The sequence below is a fragment of the Lithobates pipiens genome, unplaced genomic scaffold (genome assembly GCF_037356315.1).
Source record: "Lithobates pipiens isolate NorthernLeopardFrog02 unplaced genomic scaffold, aLitPip1_a1.2 Scaffold_18, whole genome shotgun sequence".
Lineage (NCBI taxonomy): Eukaryota > Metazoa > Chordata > Amphibia > Anura > Ranidae > Lithobates > Lithobates pipiens.
In genome coordinates, this window is record NW_027507758.1 from 329,112,992 (window position 1) to 329,136,847 (window position 23,856).

The 23,856-nt window shown below is 42.1% G+C and overlaps 1 protein-coding gene across 1 annotated transcript in view; it reads left to right on the plus strand.

The window, feature by feature from the left end:
• UBE3D (ubiquitin protein ligase E3D) overlaps window positions 1–23,856 on the plus strand; it is a 307,383-nt gene that overhangs the window by 201,471 nt on the left and 82,056 nt on the right. The window contains exon 9 of the mRNA XM_077487328.1: window positions 285–423. Coding sequence (XP_077343454.1) covers window positions 285–423 — 139 coding nt within the window. The remainder of the gene's footprint in view (window positions 1–284; window positions 424–23,856) is intronic.

Sequence of the window (23,856 nt, forward strand, 5' to 3'; positions counted from 1 at the left end):
TTTTACTTAGGGTTTAACCTGTTCACATTGCTTTCTTACTGCCCTTTAAGTGGGCTTTATTGCTCAGGAGGTGACATGGCTTCTCACAATGGTCACACCATCCACAGCCTGTCCTATTTAAATGCATATGTACAGTGGCTGGGCATTAATACCCACTTTTCTTGACACTGAATATATGAGTTACTCCGGTAGCAAGAGGTTGATAAACATATGTGCAAAGTTTGTGATTTATTTCAAGGTAGTCCAATAATATATCATGATTTTTAATTTTTGTATCTTTCTAGGCTTGAGAATAAATGGATGAATGAAACTGGAGCTCATTCATTGACTTTCCCATCCAGGACTTGCTTAGAGCTGATCTTGTTGCTCTCTCTCAACAATGCCTCTTTGCCTCATTCCTTGCGTTTTATGAATGAATGGCAGGTAACTCATGTCTACTAAAGGCTTAAGTTGTTGTTTTGTTACACCATTTTTTACTTTTCTGTTATGATTAAATGTAAAGTGTGTGTGTCTGTGTGTATGTATATGTATATATATATATATATATATATATATATATATATATATAATCTATCTTCTATAGTCTTTAACACGTTGATGTAATTTTAAATAGTTTTTACTTGTGATTCTGCTAGGAATGTCTATGTTCAGACACATCCCGTTATAGGCTGACAGCACTCTGTCATTTTCTCCCAATTGTACTTATGCTTTGTCCCCCTTTCAGAGCTTCCAATGGGAGAGTATAGGTGGCCATTTCAACACATATTATGCAGGCATGTCACCATCAGGAAACATGCCCTAAGAAATGCTATGCAGCGTTCGCTTGAGTTCATGCATGTGGATTTCAAAAGAACCTACAAAAAGTCTGCAAAATATCAGTAGCTCTGAGATGCAGCAAACAATGAAAAAGTTAAAACAGTTGTAAAGTCTTGTTTTTTTATTTTTATTAAATGAAACAGGATTATATGACCTGCTCTGTGCAATGGTATTGCACAGAGAAGCCCCGAACCTTCTCTTCTGGGGTCCCCCACTGACGCTCTCTGCTCCTTCTTTTCTGTGTCTTTCCCACATATAAAGCAACTAGCTATGGAGGCAGACCTGTGGGCTCACTCTCAAGATGGGCTTTGTGCATCCACAGACACACACAGCCCTGCCCCCCGCCCCCTCCTCACCAGAATTGATTGACATCAGCGTTAGAGCTGTCTGTGTATACACTTTATTTTTAGTTAAGGATCTAAACCCAGTGCATGTTTACACACATTTTTGCAAAATAATACACCTGCATTCAAATCCGTAAACAAGTAAAAGCTTTGAAATTTGTTTTTTTTACAGCCATGAGGCCATAATCTCATATGTTGCAGTAAAGTTGTATTGTTATTTTTTGTTCATTTTTAGTCTATGAAGCTCTTGGTATAAAATGTAATGCAAGGACATTAAAGTTAAGATGTAGAACTATATTGCAATACCAAATTCTAAATAAATTAAGCTGTAAATATATTGACCTGAAATATAAGGTTTTGATAACTTTTCAACCAGAAAGCTATGTTGTATTCCCATTGTTCTTTAATGGTAAATCATTTTGTTATGATCGATCCTTTTTAATACCTTGCGATCCTGCTTTAGAAAGGTCACTGGAAAGTAAACTATTTTTTAGAAGGGTTATAGCTTTTATTGCCTGAAATTCCCATATGTCATAGAAATATTTCAGACTCCTCATAATTCCATTGTCCTTCCTGTATGTGCAGTGTGTTGGTGAGAAGAGGTGGGTATTCTTCTTTTGTTCCAAAGTTCTTAAAAGGCTTTCTTAAAAATAACCAGTAAGTTATTGAGGAGGAATAAAAAAAAAGACTTAATATGCACAATACAGTTTTTTTCAGACTTTTTTTTATGTTGTCGCATAACTATCAGAGAAGTACAAGTACACATATACCTGTAAGAGTTTTCCATTACATATTTTTATTCACATTCCAATACTGACAAGGAATACAAAGCCAGTAAGCTTCAACTTATCAGAAGCCATGTTGTCTTCATACACTAAAATGTGCCTACAAATCTGGATGAAGAGGTTCTCTAATACTAACACCCCTTTCACACCAGGGCGTTTTGCAGGCGCTATAGCGTTAGAAATAGCGCCTCCAATCCGCCCTAAAGAAGCTGCACCATTGTGTAGTGTGAAAGCCCAGAGGGCTTTCACACTACAGCGGTGCGCTGGCAGGACGTCAGAAATAAGTCCTGCCAGCAGCTTCTTTGGAGCGGTGAAGGAGTGGTGTGTTTCCCGCTCCTCCACCGCTGCTCCCCATTGAAATCAATGGGGCAGCGCTTTATCACCGCCGGCAAAACGCCGCTATTGCGGCGTATAGCCAGCAGTTTTAACCCTTTCGCGGCCGCTAGCGGGGGGTAAAAGCGCCCTGCTAGCGGCTGAAATGCGCCGCAAATCCAGCGGTAAAACGCCGCTAACAATAGCTGCGTTTTACCGCCGACGCAATGGGCGGTGTGGTGTGAAAGGGGTCTAAGAGTGTTTTCCAGAATACTCAGGCTTAACCTTGAAACAAAGGGTGCTTCAAAGAGGGAGGTAGAGAGGGGAGAAGATAGAAGAGTACTGCTCTCTAGGGGTTTGGCTTTTGGAAAGAACAGTGTCTCTGATTTATTTTTGCCTCACCCTTCCCCGTCAGCTGTGGCAGCAGGTAACAGGTGCGTCGCCAGGGACAGTTCAGACCTCTGCAACAGCGGATGGCAGCAGATCTAGGACTGGACAGACAACAGGCGGCAGATGCTTGACAGGCAGCTAGCAGGTGGCTGTTGCGACAGGATTGGCAACACTCGGCAGGTGAAGAACCAGCAGGGATCAGGTAGCATGTAGACTCGAGTTGGAGAATAACTGGATGCAAGGTCAGATATAGACAGCAGCCAGAGAATGGTCCGGGTACAAGCAGGGGTCAGCGATGTAGAATCAGGCAGATGAACAGGAGACAAGCAAATATAAGGTCAGGCCAGGAAGCATTTAAGCAAGGTCAAGGCAAGCCAGGTCAAAAACGGGAGTCCATACTCTGCAATACCACTGCTGCAGCTGAAATAATGTAATTAGCGTCAATGTTAGCAGCAGGTGCATGCGCATTTGCACACGGTTATGCACAGGAAGATGGGCACCTGTGGACATCTAAAGACTGCAGCTGTATTAGGACTAATGCCTTCCTGACAGAAAAGGTTGGAGCCTTTGATTTATTTTCCTGTATATGCCCCCTTTGGGGGAAGCGAGGCAAATCTGACATTTTAGTTGTTTGTGAAACTTGGGTAGAGGGAAAATTGGGACCTGTCCTGGTGACAACTGTAAGGTGGCAGTTCTGTTACCCTCTGTTGTGTCTTAGTAACTGAAAGTAATAAGTTGCATACACAGGAGTAGTATATATGTCAACAGCTTCTTTAAATAAGCAAACTGGCACAGTGGGGGGACAAGGAGTAAATTACTTTTTAACCATGTACATTGTTTAAACTGACAGATAATACCCTTTTGCATGTGAAACTGCTAGATAATAAAAAATGTGAGAGGCTCATAAATTGCTTGCATACAAAGTTTTGTCTACAAAGGATGTACTCACTAAAGACTACAGCTGGTATTCTGTGGTTTATAAACTGCTATGAATTCCAACATGAAACTCTTTTGTGTCGTGCTGTGTGATGTACAACACTTTGAGGTGATATGGTTTTATTCTAGACTGGAAATTGTATATGTGTCAAAGTTTATACTGTGGCTACATGTTTTCTGTTCGTAATAATAGAATATCGTAGCTGCGTGCTTAAATTTGCAAACTTGAGGCTAGGTTCACACTGGTGCACCATTTTGTTGTGAATGCAATGCGATTTCAGGCATACAAACTATGGCTGAAATCGCACCACATAGACATTGCATATGATGCACACAGGAATGTGGTGCAAATCACATGCGATAACTGCAATTGCATTAGTGTGAACCCAGCTCGAATTATCTGCGGTCACTGTACAACAATGTAAGGAAAACACGTAGGTTAATTTGTCAACATAATTATAGTGTCTTTGTAGTACATCTCTAATGTCTATATCTTTTCATAAAGAATTGGACATTCTGTGTATGTTTGGTATGTTGACTTGTAACTGTTAGGAAAAAATAACAGTTTGATCAGAAATTACTCGCTTGTTGATTAGTTGGCATTGTACAAATTATTTATTTTCTTAAGAGGGCAGTCAAGTAAATTTAAGGGAAACTGTCTGTGTTACCAGGTTAGCCAGTTGGCTTTTCCCATACATTACTCAAATACAGCTATCGGTAGTTGGTCACATTCAACTGAATTTCTACTGTAATGTTGATGACTTTTTATGGCTTCTCCAATCCACTTTTCAGAAGCTCCAAATCTTCAACAGTACAGAAATAGTCTATCTAAATATGACAAAATACTATGAACTATATACCATGACCTGGATAAATGACCGTTGTTACTAGAATACATGTATCCAGGAGGAAGAGGCTTATTTGTGTTATTGGGCAGCATAGACGGCTCTCCTTTGTTGCACGAATGAGACCACTGGTTAGATAAAGTTGACAGTCCCTCTGACTCGTTATGGATATAATTGTTACTTTCTGTTATGCGTCATTTAGAATCTTGAATGCAAGTTTAACACATGCTTCTGACAGTTATTTGCTGTACTTGCGTGCTTTGTTAACACAATAAGTACATGTGTACCCACTGTTACATAGCAGCACCTAATAAATATTTAAGATGATGTAAAATATTTATAAGGTCTTAGGAAAGCTTAATATCCACATATTCATTTGAACTTCAGCACCATCAGGTGGCATGCAAGTACTAAACATGGTAACGGACAGCTGAAGTGTCCAGTTTTTTTTTTTTTTGTTTGGATGGTGTTACCTCCAGACTGTAAACACTGGAAGCAGATTTTGTATTGGCCGGTGTCAGAGCCATGCTAGGCAATCAAACTTGGATTATGTTTGTTAGTGATAATTGTCTGGGGAATGATTTAGGCCTTAGGTACACTGTTGCTGCTAAACGGATGTTTAAGAGCAGTTGGGCATTTTTTTCAACTGCTCCTGAACTCTGCTCTGTTATCTTATCAGTACATGTACACAGGGTCGTTTATAGTAGTTTCTAGGCAGTTGAGTTTAGAGGCTTTTGTTGGAATGCAAAAAATGGGTTCAGAAGCTAAGTTTAGAGGCATTTCAAGCGCCAAACACTTATAAGCGCAGTAACTCGCGTTGAGCTGCATTTTTTCGTTTACATGCGTTTTTTAATTTTTGGCTACTTTGAAGAAAAGAAAAACCTTTTTTTTTTTTTTTTAAACGCTTCTGACGTCGTTTTAAACATGGGTTATTATCTGCCAAGTTAAATCATTCAGGAGAGGTTGTGAAAACACACCGTGTACATGAAGCCTTATAGTATAACACATGTTGTTAAAGGCGCGTGTATGGACTGGTAGTTGGTACGGGATGTCACTTCCCACACTTGTCATTCATGTATGGAAATCGAAGTAGATGGGTGTTTGTGATTCCAAGTAGTATATTTTATAAAATGTCAGAACTGTACAACAGTAGTGATCAAAACAGCTAACGTGCATGGTGTACTAGGCAATGCTATTTGTACCATACTCTCAGATTTCTGGAAAGAGAGCGTTCATGTCCATAACTTTAATTGCAGGGATAATGTTTTTTTCACATAGTGGTCTGTTTATCACCCAGTATCCACACAACTTTCCCCCAAATTTGCTCATTTTCTGCTTCAGTCTTGTGTAAACCTTGGATGAAAAGATTGATGAGTAGACCCACATAGTCTAAAGGTTTAAAAAAAAAAAAAATAGAGGTAAAATGGATAAAATGTAAATAAAAAGGTATATTTGTGAATGTATCACTCACAATGCTGTAAAAAAAAAGTTCTTTCATTTATATTTATCAGAATTTAAAAGTTAAATGTCCCTGTATCTCTGAAGTGGAAATTTTAAAAATTTGTTTGCAAATGATGGTTCAAAACTGTTTCCAAACATTCCTTATAACACCATCTTCTGATAAATGATCCTTTATTTTTACCATCTTATGATAAATAGTCAAAATTAGTAAGACGAAGCATGGGATTCTTTTTCTTTAAAGCTCATTTTGCACAGAAAGTTACAATTGTGACCTTATTTTTTAGGAACTCTGCATTATCACCCGCAAAACTTATACTGCTGCCTGTTTAGGAATTCACTGATCTGATTTAAGGCGATTGTAAAGTCTCCTTTAAAAAATAAAAATAACAAACATGTTATACTGACCTGCTCTGTGCAGTTGTTTTGCACAGAGTGGCCCGGATCCTCCTCTTCTCGGGTCCCTGTTTGCTGCTCCTGTCCCCACCCTCCTGTTGATGGCCCCACAGCAAGCAGCTTACTATGGAGGCAACCGAGCTGAGCTGCTGCTCCGTGTCTCCATTCAGACACGGAGCTGTGGTTTGGCCCCGCCCCCTTTCTCTCCTGATTGGCTAACTGACTTTGATGGATAACAGCGGGAGCCAATGGCACCGCTGCTGAGTCTCAGCCAATCAAGAGGGAGATTCAAGCTGATGGACTCGTGGACATAGGTGGGGCTCAGATAAGTACCGTATTTGCCGGCGTATAAGACGTCTGGGCGTATAAGACGACCCCCTATTTTTCAAGTGAAAACATAGGTTTTGGGCAATACTCGCGGTATAAGATTACCCCCCTTCTGAGGCAACACCATTTTAAAAAACATTAGAACGATTAAAAAATGCAAAGCAAGAATGCCAACTACTCATACGCGATGCTGTGTTATGTCATAAAGTAAATCAAACAATAATAACACAAACAGAGATCTATTGAATGCCACAACTCTGGAAAGTAGAATTTTTCACTAACCAAACCTATACCACTTTTGGGTTACATTCTATGGGAATTGTCCACCAAAATGCATTTAATAACCCCCCTGTCATATGTCCCAGATTTACCTGTCCCTCTTGGGTGCCTGGGACTTGAAAGGCAAACAGCAGGATGTATAGTAGTAGGAGATCAGTGAATGGATTTACCCAGGGAAGTATGGTGAGCGGTGTATTATTTTAATGAATACAACGCCTGCTTGGATTGGCAGAGGCTGTAGCATCACCAGCCCTTGCCGCTCTCTCTCTCTCTCTCTCTCTCTCTCTCTCTCTCTCTCTCTCAAAGCCAATCCGAGCAGGCTACTCTATGTAGCCTGCTTGGATTGGCAGAGGTTGTTACTCCAATCCAAGCAGGCTCTGTATTCATTAATAGAATACATTGCTCACCGGGATTGGTTCAACGGCGTATACTGTTTGTAGGTAAAACCACATACAGTATTAGCAGACATTTGGGGGCTGACATCCATCGGGCAGCATTGTATACCTGTATACCCGGCGTATAAGACGACCCCCGATTTTTGGGCATTTTTTTTAAGTGTAAAAGGTAGTCTTATACGCCAGCAAATACAGTATCAGTTGGGCTGCTGCACACAGAAGATTTTTTTTATCTTAATGCAAAGAATGCATTACGATAAAAAAACAAACAAAAAAAAAACTTCTGCCTTTACAACTCCTTTAATGAAGAACGCTTATTCTAAGTGCACTATTGTCTGGAATATGGACCTTAAAGTTTTTACACATTCTTAAAATGCCGTAAAATAGATTTAAAATAAGTGATTTCTAGCTTGTACTGTGAAGTAATTTATTCTCAAAGATCACAATAGTCGGGTTTCATTTGGACCCCTAACTGTTTTAGAAAGGCTGTCAGACTGTCAAGATTCTGCTACCATAGAGAATAATAGGGAACAAGCTTTCTGTGCTTCTTTTTTTTTCTTTTTGCTTGACGCATGTCACTGTATGTGTAAAGATGCACATCAACACGTTACGACATGCATTATGATTCATTTTTGCAGTTAGTAAAAAGTGAATTGTAACAACACATCACCCGCTAATGCATGTTGATGTGTGTTTGCCATATGTTTTGATGCGTTATCATTGATTTCAATAGAAATGAATGATCAGAGGGTAAACACATGCAAATGTATTTCTTAACAAAGCCTATAGCTACATAGGTTCCTGTGAGCTTGCTTTAAAGTACTTTTACTGCTTGTTCAGCCTAAGTAAACACTTTGGTGCACATAGTCTAAATACAGGTTTACGTTAAGTTATATCTTGGCAACCTATTAGGATCTACTCTGCTAGTCAGACCAGTGCAAGATGTATTCTTATTCGTTGCTGTGGTTTGCACTTAAGAACCAACAATCAACAAATAAACTCTTTATTACGTAGGACCATTCCTGCACATTTCTTTGTCTCATGCTAAATATTGGTGTGTTACCGTTAAAAATATGCACTTAAAAAAAATCTACATACATTGTCACTTCAAGAAGCTGTGCTGTGCATCTTATTCAGTCTGACCTGTATAGAAACATGGCGAAAACAAAACAGAAACAACACTACTCTTTCTAGTTTTTATCAAAGTCTTCTGCTTATTTAATTGGATCATTCCCATCTAAAGTAGTATCAAATGGAAAGCAAACATTTTATTATTTTGCAGCATGCCTTATATGTGATGGCTGCATTCATTTTCTGTTTTCATATTTCTTTCTTCTATTGTCATCTTGTGATCTGGCCAGTAAGTCTGTTTTTTTTTTTTTAAAAGAACAAGCTCTCTTGCAGGTACAGGTATGAGACAAACCATTTAACATTGGCAGGGGTCAGCATTTATTTATGTAAAACCTTCAAAAGGAAAAACTTGTTTGACATAACTGCTTACAAGTATCAGCTGGAGTTTGGCTTAATTTTTTACTGTATTTAAATCTGTTATAACATCTAAGACTCCCCTCCCCCCAGACTGTCAATGCTGCTGTCCAAAGGTGTCCCATGTGCTCTTTCATCCAGAGTGGGGGCACTCTAATACAGGAGATGTGTTATTGGCCAGGTCACTGGCCAAAAAAATAGTTGGCCAAAAAAAAGAAACTACCACGTCCACCACGTTGGGTTTAACCTCCTCGCGCCCGCCCTATAGCCGAATGACGGCCGTAGAGCAGGCGCGTTCGTTCGGGCGGTCGTCCCTGGACGGCCTGATGTTTACTTCCGCAATGCGCGCCGCCGCGGGCGCGCATCGCGGAAGTTCTGTGTTCGCCGTGTCCCCCGGGGACAGGCAAACACAGATCGCTGTAAACGGCCAATCACAGCGGCCGTTTACAGCGTGATCGGCGTGTCCAATGGGAGATGATCTCATATGTAAACATATGAGATCATCTCGCAGCGCCGCTCTCCTTCCTCGCACAGACAGTGCGAGAGGGGAGAGATGAACGGCTGCAGCGGCAGCCGTTCTGATTGTGGAAAAAAAATAAATTAAAAAAATGAAATAAAAAGTGCCATCCGCCCCCAGCAGTGCCATCCGCCCCCAGCAGTGCCATCTGCCCCAGTGCCATCCACCCCAGTGCTACCTGCCCCCAGTGCCATCCACCCCAGTGCTACCTGCCCCCAGTGCCATCCACCCCAGTGCTACCTGCCCCTAGTGCCATCCACCCCAGTGCTACCTGCCCCTAGTGCCATCCACCCCAGTGCTACCTGCCCCTAGTGCCATCCACCCCAGTGCTACCTGCCCCCAGTGCCATCCACCCCAGTGCTACCTGCCCCCAGTGCCATCCACCCCAGTGCTACCTGCCCCCAGTGCTACCTGCCCCCAGTGCCACCTGCCGTCAGTGCCACCTGCCCCCAGTGCCACCTGCCGTCAGTGCCACCTGCCGTCAGTGCCACATAGTGCCATCTGTCATCAGTGCCACGTATCAGTGCCATTTGTCATCAGTGCCACCTGTCAGTGTCACGTGCCATCTGTTGTCAGTGTCACGTGTCATCAATGCCACTTATCAGTGCCATCTGTCATCAGTGTCACGCGTCATCGGTGCCATGTATTAGTGCCATCTGTCATCGGTGGCACATATTAGTGCCACGTATTAGTGCCATCTGTCATCGGTGCCACGTTTCAGTGCCACGTGTCATCAGTGCCACGTATTAGTGCCACGTATAAGTGCCACGCGTCATCAGTGCCACATATTAGTGCCATCTGTCATCAGTGCCACATATTAGTGCCATCTGTCATCAGTGCCACCTGTCATCATTGCCACGTATCAGTGCCATCTGTCATCAGTGTCGCGTGTCATTGTCCTGGTGCTTCAAAAGTGTAATAAATAGTCAACAAGTTAGATGTGTAACTTATGTTCCTAGAACACATGATGGCGCTACCTGCATGTTGGGCCTCTCTATGTGGCCAGGCTGTGAAAAAGTCCCACACATGTGGTATTGTAATACTCAGGAGGAGTAGCAGAATTTTTTGGGGGGTGTCATTTGTGGTATACACATGCCACGTGAGAGAAATAACCTATTACAATGACAATTTTGTGGAGAAAAAAAAAAAATGAAAAATCTTAATTTTGCAAAGAATTGTGGGAAAAAAATGACAACATCAAAAAGCTCACTATACCTCTTACTAAATACCTTGGAATGTCTACTTTCCAAAAAGGGGTCATTTGGGGGGTATTTGTACTTTCCTGACTTGTTCGGGTCACAAGAAGCGAGATAGGCCACCAGTACATCAGATGTGATCAATTTTGTGCGATTCGCACCACAGCTTGTAGACTCTCTAACTTTCACAAAGACCAAATAATATCCACTAATTTGGGTTATTTTTACCAAAGACATGTAGCAGTATAAATTGTGACCAAAATTTATGAAGAAAAATTAATAATTTGCATAATTCTGTCACAGAAACAAAGAAATATGCGTTTTTTTTCAAAATTTTCGGTCTTTTTTCATTTATAGCGCAAAAAATAAAAACCCCAGAGATGATCAAATACCACCAAAAGAAAGCTCTATTTGTGGGAAAAAAAGGACAAAAAATTCATTTGGGTACAGTGTTGCATGACTGAGTAATTGTCATTCAAATTGTGAGAGCACCGAAAGCTGAAAATTGGTCTGGGCAGGAAGGTGTTTAAGTGCCCTGTAAGCAAGTGGTTAATACCACTTTTAATGGTTGTATTCCAACAAATCCCTCACACATTGCATACCCTTTTTCTGCTGTTCAACGAATTGCTCCTGTCCACCCCCATACATGTAGGATAAACACCAGTTATATGAAAAACAAAACTCCTTAGAAGCTCTTCCCCTTTGCAGCAGGATTGGCCTGGACTTGGTAGTGCATGCTAGCATTTACTCCGGCTCTTTAAAACGGCGCACTTTCTCTGTAGCAACAGTGGCTGAATTAATCTGCTAAGAGAATGCACCTGGAATGGGTCGTGTTTAACGAGCTGGAGCAGCCACTGGGGGCTCATTTGTAATGTCCGGCCCATCCTGCCGTTGGGCTGAATCGAGCACGCTAAACTACCAAAGTTTTTTTTGTTTGTTTTGTTTTTTTGGAATGCTCACTGCTGACATGTATGGAGGGAGATGGGAGCAACTATTTTAACAGAGGAGTGGAATGTAATGTGCTGGGATTGCTGGAACACATGGGGAAAAATGGCCATTAAAGGGTAACTAGCCCTTTAACTACCTCCCGCCCGCCGTATAGACAAATGATGGCTGGCGGGGAACTCTGTTGTTCCAGAACAACGTCATATGATGTTACCCCAGTCTCACTGTTCTTGCGCGCCCCCAGGGTTGTGCCGTGCGGCGGGTGCGCTGTGTCACTGAGACACGGCGCGACTCTTTCCTCGGTAAAGAGCAGATGATGCAGCTTTTTACCCATGTGACCAGCTGTGTCCAGTCACAGCTGATCACATGTAAACACGTAAATGCCGGTTATTGGCTCGCCTCACACTAACAGTGTGTGAGGAGAGCCAATCAGTGGAATTTCCTCACTGGGAAGACCTGTACAGATAATCGGGGCACTGATCATGAGTGCTCTGATTATCAGTGCAGCCCCAACATTGCCCATCAGTGAGTCCAATTTGTGCCCATCAGTGATGCCTATCAGTGCCACCTATCAATGCCTCGTCAGTGCCACTTCATCAGTGCCCATCAGCACACATCAGTGAAGGAAAACAATTACTTACCATATATACTCGAGTATAAGCTGAGTTTTTCAGCCCATTTTTTAGGCTGAAAACCCCCCTCAGCTTATACTTGAGTGAGCCGTACAGCAGCTGTACCTTTCATTAATAAAACGGCCTGCGTCTCCTGCTGTGTTATGCAGTCTGTTTGACCGTCCATTGTAACAAAGCCCCGCCTCCACCTTGTCTGTGATAGAGGAACACTGATACAATGCTGGGAAACTGTATCAGTATCCCGTCTATCAGACGAGGAGGAGGCGGGGCTTTGTTACAGCGAATGGCCGAACAGACTGCATAACATAGCGGGAGATGTACGCTGTTTTATTAATCAAAGGTACGGCTGCAGTTGGACACTGTTAGACTGCAAATGGGCACAGTGAGGCTGCAGATGGGAATTGTTTTCCCCAGTAGCTGCTGCATTTTCCCACACTAGGCTTATACTCGAGTTAATGTTTTCCCAGTTTTTTTGTGGTAAAATTAGGTGCCTCAGCTTATATTCAGGTCGGTCTATACTCAAGTATATACAATATTTACAAAATTTTACGACAAACTAAAAAAAACTTTTTGTTCAAAATTTTCAGTCTTTTTTTTTTTTTTTTTGCAAAACAGACAAAACCCTGCAGTGATTAAATACCACCTCTATTTGTGTGGGGGAAAAAATTCAAATTTCATTTAGGTATAGTGCTGCTGTCAATCAAAGTGTGACAGCGCTGAAAGCTGAAAATTGTCCTAGGCAGGAAGAGGGTAAATGTCCCCTGTATTGAAGTGGTTAAAGAACAAATAGGTGACCAGCTACACCTGCCCATTCTTTATTCTAGGTTTAGTGGGCAGAAAAGCAGCTACCTGTATGTGAAGGACTCATGTAGGAGTTATACATATTATAAGTGACTGTTAGTAAAGCCTGGTAAGCACGATGAGAATATCGGATGAATGATTGACGTTTTTTTTTTATTATTATTATTATTGTTTTTTTTGTTTTTTTTTGCATGCTAGTCTCATATTGAAAACCAATAGGTTTCTAAAGTTACAAAAATTCTCCTACAACAAAATACAATTTTGGAAGTGATGTAATGTGTTGTAATGTTTCCTAAGCATGCATGGTCTCGGTCTTCCATTCTTTTTTTTTTTTTCAATACTGTTCTGATTAAACGAAAATCATTCCTTCTGGTATCTTACTAGAAAATTGTTTGTGTTGGTCCATTTCTATCATTTTGCATTAACTGTTGTGAGTGGCTCTCGAAAGCTGTGTACGAACGGTCAGATTATCGTAGGCACGCTTTGAAAGCAGTATTTTTCATGCAATTTTCTCATGTTTATAAACCTTAAACAGCTTCCAAAAAAAAGGGTGTTGTGATTGTACTATTCCTTTTAAGTTCAGACAAATTTTTTATTTTGGATTTAAAATGGGAAAATGTTGCCACTAGGCAGGTTTTTATTGCTATTTGTCACCATGTTGGACAGTAATGTCTCCATTGAAGACACAACAGGTTTAGATTCCCCTGTCTTTGTCTGCAAAAAGCAGATATCGGTCACCAGGACAAGAAATTAGGATGTTTTTTTCCTAAAGGCAGCCACTAAAATGCAACATTTTCTATAAAAGAAAAAAGTAAATCAATCATTTAATTTTGGCTGTAGTTCCACTTTAAACAGTAGAATTATGTCTCTCTAACAGGATATATAGCCAATCAAAATCAGGATAAATTGTGCTATACTGTTCCCCAATCACAAGTGATATTTTTCCTCCTTACCTGGTAGTCGAAAGTCACTTGCATATATTTTTTTCGGTGTCCCTGAGCTGTTCAGTCATTACAACTCAGCTGAAGATGTGACCTGACACCAGTCTCACTTTTCTGCTAATCGCACAAAATCACTTAGTGTAAGAAATACATTAAACTGACACAATCTGTGTTCTATTTTGTTAACCTCATCTCTCTGTGCCTCACTTGCTGGTACACAGACTTTCTGCTAGTATTGGATTCTCACGATGATGTATGGCTCTGTTTAGCTGTGGAATATTAGAACATTTCCGTTTGATCACTTCTGTTATTACTGAAATGTCAGGCTTTCTATTTTAAAGCTGGCTATTGACTAGCAAGGTCACAGGACTAAATTATGACTCTGAATTTAATGCTTTGTTGGGGAAAAGAGTGCTTACAATTTGCAGACCTGAGACATATTATCTAACAATATTTTATCAGAATAGGCTTAGAAACTTTCTTAAAAAAAAAAAAGAGAATACTGCTTGATTTGTATTTTTATTCCATTACAAGTGTTCAAGGTCTTCAATAATTGTAAAAAATATACCAGTAACTACTCAACAGAGAACATAGAGAGTCTAATAAGGAGAACTAATATCGGTGTGCCACATCCTAAGGAAAATGTCACAAAAGAGAGAGAACCCCTAGAGTGGGACTTTGGAAGCACTAGCACACAATATATAATATAAGATAACAAAAGCTATTTTATTTCAAAAACATATAAATATAGCACATAAATGTGGATACAGTATGGATAAGACAATGAACAGGTTCAGTAAGTCATATTTTTCATTGTAATTTTTGCTGTAGCATTTGGTGGGCTTCTTACACTTATATGTAGAAAACCATTTTCACTTTCCTAAGATTTAAAAAGGTCTGCTCTGGCAAATATTCAGGAATAATCTAATGAAGAAGAGAGAAGCAGCTTTACTACACTCAGGCCCTTATGTCACCTGGCCCTGGACAGACATATACGGTATTCAGAAAATGTGAATATAGTTTGTTTACCTAAAAACATCCAATCATCTTGGCCTTTCCATTATATCAATTGACCTTCTCTAATAAGGGCTCCCTGCAGAGGTTCAATAAAATGTTGGTGTTCATGATCTAACTTACCTCTTACAGCTACATCCCTAGGTAGTCAATAAGTCAGGAGACTATATTATCACTCTGTCCCTGTATGATACGGACATTCCTTACTTGTATGGTTCAACCACCCTTCTAGAATCTTCCATGTACCCAGTAATGAAAGACATAAGGCTTTAATTCTTTTGATGTATTCTTTATTGTGTGATTTAGATGTGAGTTGTAATAAAAATAGCGGTGGGGGAGAAGATCCCCCGCCACCTGTCACAATGGGGAGCCAGGTGGTGCCTGGGCCGGTGGATTAATAATAACATGTTACACCCCGAATAAGTTCACCTTTTCAGACAGCATTTTACTTTTCACAATATAGAAACCTTTTCCAATGTCTTTTCTGCCCAAGCCATCTCCATGCGGTTATCTGTCACTTAACTAGTCCTTGGCAGCCTTGAGTCTGCACCCTCTTTAAAAAAAAAAAAAAAAAAAAAAAGCATTCTGAGCCCTGACTTCCTGTAGCGTCAAATGACCATCCAAGAAAATTCATATCCCATCATGTACTTCCTTACTGTATCATAGAATAGGGCATGTTAACCTCTCTGAACCACTCCTCCCTTATTACTAAACCACCTCTTTTTTATTTATTTTCACCCACTGTCCTACTTCTTCCTTTATAGTGCCCATACATAGTACAATCTGATTGTGCAATCTCTTTTAGATCTCCTATTAACAGTGTAGTGCAAGGGCCTGCCTGATTTGATAGAAATTTGGTAGATTGTTCAGGCAAGTCCTCTTATATCGTTTTGGTAAATCTAGAGGGTATTGTAAACAGATTGTACAATCAGATTGCATAGTGTATGGCCAGATTTGTACATGGGAGGAGGACATACAACGGTCAATGTTGTAATGCAGCTCAGGGGGCACTGTGTAAACACACCAATTTCACTTTTAGGCCCCATTCTCACCATAGTTGGAGCACACGTATTTTGACATGTTTTGCCACACATTGGGCAACCCATTGGTTTCATGCAATTTCTGTGCCTGCCCCTACCCTCCCCCTGTCCTGCTATATTAGATGAACTCATTCACAAAATACAAATGCTTCAGTGAATGGGCAGCAGAGGAGAGGGGCAGACAGAGATGCTGTATGTGTGAAGACAGCATCTCTCCCCTCAGACCTCTGTAGTGTAGTGATAACTACTTCCGGAGCTCCATAAAACTGTTATATGTAAAAATTTAAAAAAAGATAAGTCCATGAGGTGGAATGCATCTTGTTGGACTTAACTCATAGTGTATGTAAACATTTTTCAGAGTGGCTGAATTCCTGGATTTCAGCTTTTATTCTTGACAGGTCACATATAGGCCAAACAAAATGTAATTTCTAATCTAAAAGTGTTAATTTAGTATGGTAGACAAAGCAGGCTTCGCTACTCACGCAGTATTAAATATATGGAATGGGTATTACTACTTTGCAAACTTATTTTTAATACAATTATCCTTAATAACTGTCTATGCTCTAGGAGCTCTCATCTACTGTGTCAGCCCTGTCAAAGGCGACTCCCCAAAAATTTGGGTAAAAGTTTCATGACATTTATGAAGTCAGTGAGATGACATTGAGAACATTTTGACTTCTGGGTTGCTGATGGCTTTTGAACAGTATGTTCCTCATGGACAGGAAGGAGCTGTCAATATGTAATAAAATGTATGTCACGCTCTTGTCAGGAAAGTTTTAACATGGAAGGTATTTTTTTTTTTCTCAAATTTAAACACCAAAGTTGTTTTCTTTGGTATATTCTGTATATCTATCCTTTGCAAATACTAAAACATTTGTAGATCCTAGGATTGCTTGATAGGTCCATGCAGAGAGCAATAATGTTTGAGGTAGAATCATTTATAGAAACCACATTTCACTTTCAATTATAGCCCTTTCACATTGACAGTGCGGGGGCATCGGCGGTAAAGTGCCTTAAGTTTTAGTGGCACTTTATTGTTTTAGAGGTGCTTTTCGACCGCTAGTGGGGCATTTTAACCCCTGCTAGTGGCTGAAAAAAGGGTTTGCAGGCGCTTCGGCACCGCTGCCCTTTGATTTCAATGGGCACGGGCGCTTGAGGAGCGGCGTATACACCGCTCCTAAAGCGCCTCATAGAAGCAGCTTGCAGGACCATAATCCCTCCTCCAAATGATTTGGAGCAGTGCACAAAGCAAGGTCCATAAAGACATGGATGAGCAAGTTTGGGGGGGACGAAATTGATTGGCCTCAACCCAACAGAACACTTTTGGGGTGAATTAGAGCGGAGACTGTGAGCCATGCCTTCTCGTCCACATCAGTGCCTGACCTCAAAAATGTGCTTCTGGAAGAATGGTCAAACGTTCCAATAGACACACTCCTAAACCTTGTAGACAGCCTTCCCAGCAGAGTTGATGCTGTTATAGCTGCAAAGGGTGGGCCAACTCAATATTGGACCCTACAGACTAAGACTGGGATGCCATTAAAGTTCAGGTGCGTGTAAAGGCAGGCATCACAATACTTTTGGTCATCTAGTATATGTTACATGCTGTCTTTTTTGCTTTTTTGAATGTATTTGGTTAAGAGCATTGGGAACATCTCCGTGATTTTAATGCACATTAGACACATGAAATATACTTCCAATATACAACTTGATTGTTTTGACCTTTTCCATAGCTTAATTATGTTTCTTAACCACTTCAATACAGGGCACTTTCGCCCCCTTCCTTCCCAGCCCAATTTTCAGCTTTCAGCGCTCTAGCGCTTTCAGTGACAATTGCGCGGTCATGCTACACTGTACCCAAATGAAATTTTTATCATTTTGTTCGCACAAATAGAGCTTTATTTTGGTGTTATTTATTCATGACTCCGTTTTTTATTTTTTGCGATATAAGCGCAAAAAAGCGGAAATTTGGAAAAAAAAAAAATATTTTCTTTTTTCTACTTCAATAAAAATCCAATAAAATCAAATTTTGTCATAAATTTAAGCCAAAATGTATTCTGCTACATGTTTTTGGTAAAAAAAAATCCGTTAAGTGTATAATAATTGGTTTGTGTGATCACGGACATATGTACGCAAATGATCATGTACATATGTGTGCAGGTGATCACGTACATATGTGTGCAGATAATCATTGGGACATGTGATTTTAGTGGGACATATGTGGGGGACATGTTTTTATTATTAGGGACATGTGTTTTTATTATTTGGGGACATGTATGTTTTGGGGACATGTGTGGGGACATTGTGTTTATACTGTGTGATGTGTTTACTGTGTGGTGTGTTTACTGTGTACACTAGACTGGTGATCAGTGAGTAAAAAGCTGTAAAAAGCAGCTCATACTCACTGATCAGCAGCCGGCTGCAGCGATCTGCTCTCCTCTCCACAGCGATGACTTCTGTGTGAGGAGAGGAGGAGCCGATTGCCTAGCAACCGGCTGTTTGTTTACATCACATGACGGCCGTGATTGGACACGGCCGTCATGTGATCAGGAGGGCCAATCACAGAGCCCTCCTGCCGATCTGAGATGCGGCGTGTCCGGGTGACACGGGCGCATCGGGATCGCGCCGCTGCGCGGGCGCGCGCGCGCGCGATCCCGCTACTCCTGAATGACGTTCCCGAACGTCCTATCAGGAGTAGGCGGCTCCCACCCGGCCGTATATGTGCATTGGCCGGGTGGGAAGTGGTTAAGAAGCCGTGGCTCATTTTCCATCCACAAAATAGGATTAATGAATACATCGCATTTCTACATTACACGCCATGCCCTACCCATTATGTTTTTAAAGCATCAAAATTGCTTAAAGCGGAGTTCCACCCAAAATTGGCACTTCCGCTTTAAGTGAAGGTGACCCTCTGACATGCCACATTTGGCTTGTCATTTTTTTGGGGGGGGAGCGGAAACCCTCTTTTTAGAGGGATCATGCTCCCACTTCCGGGGAACCACGATGCCTGAAGCAAGTTGACCTCTCCTTCCTCCCTCGCTGGGACACGTCATAGATGCTTGCCTGGCCAGTCACAGTGCGCAGCGAGGATCGCACATGCGCAGTGCATGTCCGGCTGTAAATCCACAGCCAGGTGCCCACAGTGAAAATGCCAATACCGCAGAGAGGAGAGGGAGAGGAGCGGGGCTCTGTACGCCCACATCACTGGACCGTGAGACAGGTGAGTATCCAATTATCACACTTTTTGTAGCTTCTGACTTTTATATGGGTGGAACTCCGCTTTAACTACAGTAATATATCGACCTCTGCATTGTACATTTTCAGTTTCCACACAAGACGAGTGGTTCTGCTCAGCATGTGATGTAACACAAATGAGTGACTTCATAAAAAAGATGCCAAGAAAATTTGCTTATATCCCTCTTCAAACAGAATGCTAGGTACACACTGGGAGGGGGGGGGGGGGGGGGGCTTTCCGTTCAACTTAGTGGGCTTAAAGTGGTTGTAAATGTAGAAGTTTTTTTTTTGTTTTTTTTATATCTTAATGCATTCTATGCTTTAAGATAAAAAGTATTCTGTGTGCAATAGCCCCCATAATAGTTACCTGAGCCCATTTCGATCCAGCGATGTTGCAGGAGTGTCCTGGACTCTCCCTCCGAGTTGGCACTGCAGAGCCATTGGCTCCTGCTGCTATCAATCAAAGTCACTCCAATGAGGAGAGAGGGGACGGGGCCGAACCATGGCTCCATGTCTGAGTGGACAAACAGAGCCTCGGCTCGGGTGCCCCCATAGCAAGCTGCTTGCTGTGGGGACACTCCTAAAGAGGGGAGGGGCCTGACTCGCCAGCAGGGGACCCAAGAAAAGGAGGATCTGAACTGCTCTGTGCAAAGCCATTACACAGAGCAGGGAAGTCTAACATGTTTGTTATTATTAACCACATCAATACTGGGCGCTTTCGCCCCCTTCCTTCCCAGACCATTTTTCAGCTTTCAGCGCACTCACACTTTCATTGACATTTGCGCGGTCATGCTGCACTGTACCTAAATGAAAATTTTATCATTTTGTTTCCACAAATGGAGCTTTCTTTTGGTGGTATTTATTCACTACTCCATTTTAAATTTTTTGCGTTATAAGCGAAAAAACAATATTTTTTTCTATTTTAAAAGAAATCCAGTAAAATCTAATTTTGTCATAAATTTAAGCCAAAATTTATTCTGCTACATGTTGGTAAAAACATTTCCACTAAGTGTATAATAATTGGTTTGTGTGATCACAGACATGTGTACGCAAATTATCATGCACAGATGTGCGCAGGTGATCACGGACATGTGTGTGCAGATAATCATTGGGACATGTGATTTTAGTGGGACATATGTGGGGGATATGTGTTTATTATTTGGGGATGTGTTTTGGGGACATGTGTGTTTACACTGTGTGGTGACGTGTTTTTACACTAAGTTGGTGATCAGTGAGTAAAAAGCTGTAAAAAACAGCACATACTCACTGATCACCAGCCGGCTGCAGCGATCTGCTCTCTTCTTACCGACAACTTCCGTGTGAGGAGAGGAGAGCCGATTGCCTAGCAACCGGCTCTGTGTTTACATCACATGACGGCGGTGATTGGACATGGCTGTCATGTGATCAGGAGGGCCAACCACAGAGCCTTCCTGCCGATCGGAGATGTGCCATGTCCGGGTGACATGAGCGCATGGGGATCGTGCCACTGTGTGGACACGCTCACGATCCCCCTCCTTCTGACGGACATCCCTGAATGTCCACTCAGAAAGAGAGAGCGCCCACCTGGCCATTTATATACATTGGCCAGGTGGGAAGTGGTTAAATAAACAAACTGAGACTTTAGTATCACTGAAACCTGTTGCCGCCTGCCTATCATATGAACGGTGCGGCTCTTGTTCTGGGCTGACGTCATATGACATCAGCCCATTAGCACAGGGCATGCGTGCAATCGCGGGCGCACAGCTCTGCACTGTCAGTGGCGTTTCCACGAGACACAGCGCGTCACCGACAGGGGTGAACAGCCACTGTTCACCGAGTGATCGGCTGCGATTACGTCACGGCCGATCACAAATGGGTATTACCCGCTCCCCAGGAACACTGCTTGTCACCGACAAGGCTAAACAGTCAATGGCTAGCGGCTGTTTACGTACGAGCCGTTTATGTGATCGGCTGTGATCCATTCACAGCCGATCACTAAATGTAAACATAGACCGGTTACTAGCGGTTACCGGCTCTTCTCTCCTCACACACCATTTCTAGTGTGAGAAGAGAAGAGCCAGGAGCTATCTATATACTGTAGTGTATTGCACCAACACCACAGTAAAGAGAACCTGTCACTGTCGCCCATTGGTGACCATCAGCCCATCAGAAAAATATCCAAAAGATTATATACAAGTGAGGAGGCGTTCCAGATCCTCTCCATGACTGATGAGAGCAGCGGGGAGTTCTCATCAGATTCAAATGCCAATTCCGATTGGGAATCAAATTCAGCATTTGAACCGATCGATAGTAGTGGATCGGCAAATGAATCAGGAAGAATGGATCCCTCCTACAAGGGCATGGTGCTCTGGAAACCAGGCAGCCGCCAGCAATATACCCCAGGATCAAATTCCCAGGCCAAGTACCTGTGCTGCCGCCAGCGATAGACCCCAAAACCAAAGGCCCACTACCAGCGCTGCCGCCAGCAAAAAACCACAAGAAATGACCAGGCCCAGTAACAGCACTGCCGCAGCATCACACCCAAATGCAAGCACAGGAACTTCAAATCCCCCAACTACTAGCACTGGAGTGCCACGTCCCCCCAAGAGCCAGGGCCGCTACACATCTTTGAGCTAGTGTTGCTAATCCAACATGGCTGCCTTCCGACTCAGGATCAGCAAAAATTCCCCCTTTCACCACACAGCCAGGTGTGCAGGTCAATACCCCAAATTTTACTGAAATCGATTGTTTTTACTTATTTTTGCCCGACACTTGCATGTGCTGCAATTTATCGTGGACCAGACCAATTTATATGCCCAGCAGCATATTGTCAACAACCCCAATCATAATATGCCCATTCGTTTGAGTGAAACGATTTGACTCTGGGGGCGTTGAAAGTGTTTATGGGCCTCACCATAAACATGGAGCTTACAAAAAAAATGAAGGACATGCCTATTGGTCCACCAACCCCTTCCACCACATGCCCATTTATTTTTCCGTAATGTCCAGGTCTCGATACGAGTTAATGCACTTTCATCATTTCAGTGACAACACCCAGTGCCCTCCCTACGATCATCCAAATTATGATAAATTATATAAAATTTGCCCACTCAATAATTTATTTTCCCAACGATTTGCAGAACTCTGTCCCCAATCAACATATATGTGTAGATGAGTCCCGGGTACCCTTTTCAGGCCAGCTAGGAATAAAGCAAAACATTCCTAGCAAAAGGGGCAAATACGGAAGTAAAATTTTATAAGCTTTGCGCAAGAGTCACGGGATATCTGTATGTGTTCCGCATATACGAAGGAAGAGATTCCCAGCTCCAGCCTCGAGTGCCTGGCCTATATTGGCACATCTGGTAAAATTGTATGGGACCTGACATACCCACTGCTGAAGAAAGGTTACCGTATATACCTGGATAACTTCTACGCCAGCCTGCCCCTTTTCAAACGCCTATACCTTGCAGACACCCTGGCCTGTAGAAACTCCAGAAAGAATAAGAAGGTCTTCCCACAAGCGATAGTGCATAAGATATTGCGAAGGGGAGAAAAAGCAACTTTGAGATGCAATGAAGTGCTGGCCTTGAGGTGGAAGGATACCAGGAATGTGTACATGATGTCCACCATCCATGATGACACTACAGTTGAACTTCAGAGAAGACAAGGTCCCATTGAAAAGCCAACATGTGTTACAATCTCTACATGGGGGGGATTTCAAAGACCAAATTCTTCAGTCCTATTTATCAATAAGGAGGTCCCATTTCTGGTACAATAAAGTAGCAATCTATTTAATTAATTTGGCCATTTTTAATGCCTACATAATTCACACCAAATCCACAGAAAGCCCTGCCCACTTCCTGAAATTCATCAAAGTTGTCATGTCCCTCATCTACCATCAAAGACACCCCCCCCCCCCAGAAAACCTTCACTCTGATGCTTTTAGCCGACTTCATGAACGCCACGTCCTGGACAACATTCCACTATCTGAAGCAGGCCGAAGACTCCAAAAAAAGATGTTGAGTATGCAGCAAAAAGATTTTGAAGAGATACCAGCTACCATTGTCCAGTGTCCCTCCAAACCCGGCCTTTGCATTGGTTAATGCTTGAGATTATATCACAGATCCCTAAAATATTAGCCCATATTCTTAACCATTTCCCCATTTTCATCATCTGTGCTGACCATTTCCCATGCTTCCTCAAATATTCATGCCACTGCCTTCCATGTGAACTGACCTTGGCCTGTTTTTTGACTATGCCTCTGCCTACTGCTTGGACTGCATCCATGTGAACTGACCATGGCCTGTTTTATCAACTGCGCTTCTGCCTACCACTTGGACTGCTTGCACGTGAACTGACCTTGGCCTGTTTTATGGACTATGCTTTTGCCTACTGCTAGGACTGATCTGTTGCCCTGCTACTGTAGTACACAGGGGTCTCACATGTGAGGGGTCCCAGAAATGTTTTTCCGTATGGAGAAACCAATTTTTAATTTTTCGTACATCATGGAACACAGAGCCACAGTATTTACTGGATGGTTTATATAGGTACCTCTAGGTGATGGACACTGGCACACCCTAGACAGGAAATTTAGCTCCCTATATAACACCTCCCCTTAATGGGAGTACTTCCGTTTTTTTTGCCAGTGTCTTAGGTGTTGGTCACAAGTAAAGATGTGCTGTGCTGAGCTCCGCTGGAATATTCCTTGTTGGGGCAAGCCATGCAACTGGATCCTTCAAAGTGTCTCTTCCAGGCTGAATTAAATGGTACCTGGGCCTCGTATCTGAATAAA